This window comes from Macaca fascicularis, chromosome 15, assembly GCF_037993035.2.
Source record: "Macaca fascicularis isolate 582-1 chromosome 15, T2T-MFA8v1.1".
Classification (NCBI taxonomy): domain Eukaryota; kingdom Metazoa; phylum Chordata; class Mammalia; order Primates; family Cercopithecidae; genus Macaca; species Macaca fascicularis.
The window spans coordinates 82,451,177-82,457,176 of NC_088389.1; the positions used below are offsets into that span (position 1 = coordinate 82,451,177).

Here is a 6,000-nt window from a genome sequence, read left to right on the forward strand (position 1 = left end):
CTGTAAGTGAGAAATGAAGAGAAAATCTCTTCCTGGTAACATATTGGTGGAGATGTGTAATTTCACAAGTCATCTTAGGGGAGATGTGTCCATCTGGGTGATCAGTGTGTCCTTTTCTCAATGTTAATTTATTCTTCCTTATTCAGTATGTCTTGATGCAACTGCTGTGTGTCTGGCTGCTATTTTCTCAGCAGTGAACCTAGGAAGTGGTAACTGCAGATGTGTGAGAAGCAACAGAGTTCTAGATTACAGTCATCGCAAAATGTGTGCTCGTGAAATTAAGAAAGGGGGAGGGTGTTAAAAAATAATAAACAGGGATAGGATTTCGTGAGCTGCATATAGTTGGCAGATTGTTTTATCAATAGAATAATAGCGCATAGCGTAACTCTACTTCCACATTCTTGTAATAACTCTGGTGGTGTACCCACATGTCAGAGAAAAGACCTCACAGTAGGCATTTCCTGCACTTTGCTTAGCAACCTGCACTTGGAGTCACCTGCCATCTGACACCAAGGAAACGGGGAATTACTGTGTCAGAGCAGGGACCGTGGGGACAACTTCTGTTTATCATTCACATACCCACACACTGCATGCATCTGTTTAAAACTCATTTGTGGATGATGATGATGCTGTGAATTTGGTTTATTTTAATTTGATTTATGATTTTTGGATTATACAGCTGATCTGAAAATCATCAAGACAGCGTATGGGATGATCGCTTATGACAGAAAATAATTTTGTGATCAGAACGTTTTAAATCCCTATTTTATTGTTTACGTTTTTCAAAACCAGATGTCTAGAATGTGAATTTGTTTTCTCTCTCTCTCTTTCTCTCTCTTTCTCTCTCTCTCTCTGTCTCTTATTCTTGCTTTCTTTTGTGATCGATTTAGCAAAAGATTAGAAAGCTGATCTTATTGTCACAAGGTAAGCTCAGCCTTCCTAAGTGCAGTTGGAGAGGGCTGCTGCCCTCTGCCCCTTAAAACCCAGAGTGCTGTATATTGTCTTGTGTGGAAAGGTGGAGAAGTGTTCCCCACCTTTCTTGTCTCTGAGGCACATACCTCTCAACCATCTCTAGGAAATATCAACCGTGTTTGCCACCAAATGGAATGACGCATTTTGGTCTTCCATACTTTTAAGTATAATCGGGAGGTCTGTTGAACTTTATATCAGCCATTTAGGTCATTTCTCTTACCACAATTACTTCTCCAAGCTGTAGAGCTTCCACCAGTATTGAGAAGCTTTTATTTATCTGTAGATATGTTCGTTTATTTTTTGGAAAGGTAACCTTCAATTTAGGTACTGTTGAACATGTGAGCCTTTGCAGGTGGAGAGAGGTATATGCCCAAGGGCACTTTAAAAATAAGTGGGGGATATAAATACAAAGACAATGTTTCCAGATAGATGATAACATATCAGGCTTTGTAAATCATGATGTCCCTGTGGATTCTCTGGGACAAATCCTGTCTATATATATATACAAGCAAAGCAGTCAGTGAGTAGAATAAAAGTTTTGCTTGTCTAAGAAGTATGGGTTCCAGTTGTTAAAATAGAGGAACCCTGTGTTATTGTTGTGCTTGATTTTTTTTTTTTTTTTTTTTTTTTTTTTTTTGTACTTACTGTGTTTTAATTTTGTACCTCTGGGTTTTTTTTTTTTTTTCCTGTTGTTGAGTGTGACTTTTTTTAAAAAGGTGGGTGGATTTTATTTTTTTAAAAAGTTTCTGTTTTTCAGTTTTTGTCTTAAATGATTAAATTTTAAAGTAGAATTACTCGATGAAAATATTTTGGACACTAAAATGCACATACTTCTAAAAAGTAAATGTATTTTATTATTAGATTTAACTGGGATTACCAAATCATTCTGACAAAAGGCATTCGTGTTGTTAAAAGACAGTCTGTAACCCTATTTCAAATTGCTTAATCTGTTAAGCTATTGTTTTTCCTTAAAGCTTGAAATGTGGAGGGTAGAGAAGGAAGATTTCATTGTTTTTTGAAGTTATATCTAAATTATCTAGACTACTTTTTAAAAAAATGAATTTTTCCTATACCTCAAAATACAGTGTGTGCTGTATAGAAAAGATGTTTATTTTTTCTTGTTTTTTGTTAAATTTAGACTGTTCCATTTAGACAAGCAGAAAGTTTCTATTCTTTTATCCTATTTAATATATATTATAAAATCTCTGCCATGAAATTCTCTGCAGCTGATGCTGCTACATAGTAAAACTAACAGTAATCATTGAGAAAAAGGTGCATGGGTTTGCATTCATCCTACCATTGACAGATTTTACTCTCTTATAAAAATTATGTTAATGGAAAGTTCCCCTGATTGCACCTCCCACCACCACCACTAAACTCCCAGATCCTGAGGATATAGGGGAATGCTTGCTTTTATAATGGTGTAATTAGCAGTGAATGTGCTTATTTGATACCTAGTGAAAGCTGAATCAATTTTAAAATGCTTTCCTTTTTCTCACCCCTCCCCAACCCCTATCCACCTACCCCCCCTTCCCTCTTGTTTTCCTAGACACAGTGCCAACATAAACCTACATCGTAAACTGTTGACCAAAGAACTCGATGACATGGGCCTGGACTCATCGCAGCCCTCCCTTAGCAAGGACCTCCGCGATGAATTTTTGGTGAAGATCTATGGTGCCCAGCACCCCATGGGGCTCGATGTCAGGGAAGACGCCTCCTCTCCCGCAGGGACTGAAGACTCCCACCTGAATGGGTATGGGAGAGGCATGGCAGAGGACTACATGGTCCTTGACTTGAGCACCACCTCCAGCCTCCAGTCCAGCAGCAGCATCCATTCCTCCAGAGAATCCGACGCAGGCAGTGACGAGGGGATTCTTCTCGATGACATTGACGGGGCGAGTGACAGTGGGGAGTCGGCACACAAGGCCGAGGCCCCCGCCCTCCCTGGCAGCCTAGGGGCTGAAGTTTCAGGATCTCTTATGTTCAGCAGCTTGTCTGGGAGCAATGGTGGGATCATGTGCAACATTTGCCACAAAATGTACAGCAACAAGGGGACCCTGAGAGTGCACTACAAAACCGTGCATTTGCGAGAAATGCACAAGTGCAAAGTCCCAGGTTGCAATATGATGTTTTCCTCTGTACGAAGCCGAAATCGGCACAGTCAGAACCCTAATCTCCACAAAAACATTCCCTTCACTTCAGTAGATTAGTCTCAGAATGGACACTACAAATGCCAGCTCTCACCAGATGGCCTACGTGTTTGAACTGCCATAGTCAGTGTGCGCTTATGTACTTGGGGTGTGTGTGTGTGTGTGCATTAATGTATGCTCTGTGGCTACATACACACACACGTATTTCCTTGAGATAAATAAGATAAACACTAGGTGCTTTTGAATTTTTTTCACTTCCCTTTATAAAAGTTTTGGGAAAGGAGTGGGATCTTTGATTTAAGGGTGAAAACAGAGTACCCCTTTAAACACACATACACACACACACACACACACACAGAGTGTGCAACTAGCCCCAGTTTTGACAGAATAATTCTTGGTCTTCCCCAAAGAGACAATTTGTTGTACCCATGACTGTTGCCTGCAAAAATAAAAGGGGAAAAAAAAAAAAAGAAAAAAGAAACAAAAAGGAACTTCTTATAGTTGTCTTTTGTGAACTTTAAGGTTTTGAAAGAATCTTCAATTAAAGCATGGCAGATTCACCTGTAAATATTTAGCCTTGAGGGGCCATTGATGTAAAACAATTGTATTGATGGTTGTTTAACTTTTTTGTTTAATTTTTACAGTTACATCCAGCTGTTAGATATGCAGGAAAAAATAGTTTGCTGGCTAGCTCTATTCATTTATGTTAGCATTAATGCACATTTTTTTTTTTTTAAAAAAACATGGTCTTGTTTTTACTACCTGTTAGATATAGTGGTAAAGAGGTGCTGGCATGCTTTACAGCACAGATCTGATTTTTTAAAATGTCCTGTACTAGTACATAAATCCTGTCATGCACTTTTTTTCATACACTACAAGGGGATGTGTAATAACCATGCTTCTTTTTTATCCTTAAACTATTGCCATACTTCAGTAAGTGTCTTTTTTAAAAAAAAATTCACTTGTATAAAAATGGTCTGGTCAGTATAGGGCACAAATGCCAAACAAAGTATTAGTGTTAACACAAAACTGCCAACTTTGCACAAGTTTCCAGAAAAGAAAATACAATTAGTCACTCAACATAACCACAGGCCAATTTGTCGGCCACCAGAAAACCGCTTTTTAAAAAAACACTTGGTGATTCTTTCAAGTGCCGAATGTTATTAGAATCAACATTGCATCCTTCTTGCTTATACGTTAAGTTACATAAAAGGAAAACAAAATTATGTGGTGTGAAACAGCCAAGGCATTTATTCTTCAGAGGCAGGATAATATTTCAGGATACAAAAGCCCAAATTACTCGCTACGGAACAAAGATGAATACAGTAAAAGAGTTGAACACTCATTTCCAAGGCCCTAACCCTTATCCTTTCAAAAGAAATCCTCTGAACTGGGTCGGTCTCTTGTATGGCTGTCTAATTTGTTGCAAATTCTGCAGTCGTACTATAATTCAGGCCTGTTTGGTAGACAAAATCAAAAGGCATTTAACAGCAGCAGTACTTGGAAGCTTTGAAAACATGTGCTAAACTTGAATTGAGCAACACTCCTTTCTGAAAAGCCAGAAGAAGGGGATTTTAAACTAGGATCTCTCAATGTTTAGTGTTTTGTGTTTCCCCACACGATTTGTCAGAGAGTAATGAAAGCAAGCCTGAAACCAAGCAATTGAGAGTGAGAAAGAGGGGAGAGACTATTCTCCAAACCTTTTTTGTTTTGTTTTGTTTCCGATGTTTACACATGTTGCCTGAGCTGGTTAACCACATCGGCAGCCTCAGCTACCACAACATACTGACTAAATGATGATATTTACTCAAGTTCAGTCTGCAGCCAAAACCATTAGGGTGTGCGTTGCAGACTGGTTTGTTGTCTTTTTTTTTTTTTCTTTTTTTTTTTTTTCTTTTTTTTTTTTTTTCCTTTTTTTTTTTTTTAAGTGGAGAGGAAAGGAAGAGATAAACAAGGAATATTTTGTCGAACAGTACACAATAATTTAAAGAGAATGTATTTCTTTTTTGCATTTAATGGCCTCAGACATTTCTCTCATCAGTCTAAAGTTAGAAATACCCCTTTGTTTTAACTTTTATGTCGTTTCCATTTTTCATGTTTTTGTAATTATTTTTTCTATGTTCACATCAGCATTCACTTCCGTTAAATTTGCCAAAGGAAACTGTTAATATGTTTCTGTTGTTATTGTTATTCCTGTAGGATTTATTGTACCTCACAGTATTTATTGTTTCCCAAAATAAGCATCATTAGTTGGGGATTCAGTATTTTTATTTGTGAAAATTTCAGAAACAATAGATTCTTAAAGATAGGCTAGCTATGTCTAGGAGCTTTATCTTTTCACCTCCTTTGGAGGATGCTATGGGGTTCATTTTAATTCTTCATTTGTTCTACAGGGAGGAAAGACCAAAAGTATTTGCCGTACAAAAGAAACTGTATCCAAACACTATGTTAAATGACAAGTGTTTATGGTAAAAAGTTGAGGAAATTAGTAATAACCGTTTTTGTTTTCTTGTACCTTTGAATTCCCCAAAGTCTTAATTGCTTTATTTTGGTGTTGTGTTAAACTGAATAGACAGAGATTTTTCCTTTGTTTTATACCATATAAGACTCTGTACAGTATGTTTGTGAAAGATTGAACTAGAATAATGAAAGTTTGTTTGCAAACATTTTGGTCCTCTCAGCGTTCTCTGTATTGTGCTGTTGCCCCATTACCAAATGATTAGATTCCAAAAGGGTGGGAAAATATTTTTAATATCCCAACAAAACATAGAAACTCTGGCTTTTGCAGTGTGCTTAGATTACATGTAGTTTTATGAAAATAAATACACACTTTTATGTCAGCAACTTTGAAAAGTTACATTCAGTTGAGTTAGTAGAA

At 37.2% G+C, this 6,000-nt stretch overlaps 1 protein-coding gene across 13 annotated transcripts in view; it reads left to right on the forward strand.

The window, feature by feature from the left end:
* BNC2 (basonuclin zinc finger protein 2) overlaps positions 1–5,788 on the forward strand; it is a 452,504-nt gene extending 446,716 nt beyond the window's left edge. For 8 of the 13 annotated variants that reach the window (XM_005581671.5, XM_015437123.4, XM_015437125.4 and 5 more), the window contains one exon: positions 2,522–5,788. In XM_005581671.5, the coding sequence (XP_005581728.1) occupies positions 2,522–3,182 (661 nt within the window). In that variant the 3' untranslated portion in view covers positions 3,183–5,788. Of the gene's footprint in view, positions 1–890; positions 925–2,521 lie in introns of all 13 variants that reach the window. The other 5 variants (XM_015437127.4, XM_074017433.1, XM_074017435.1 and 2 more) reach the window with 2 other exon arrangements.
* Positions 5,789–6,000: the final 212 nt, after the last annotated feature.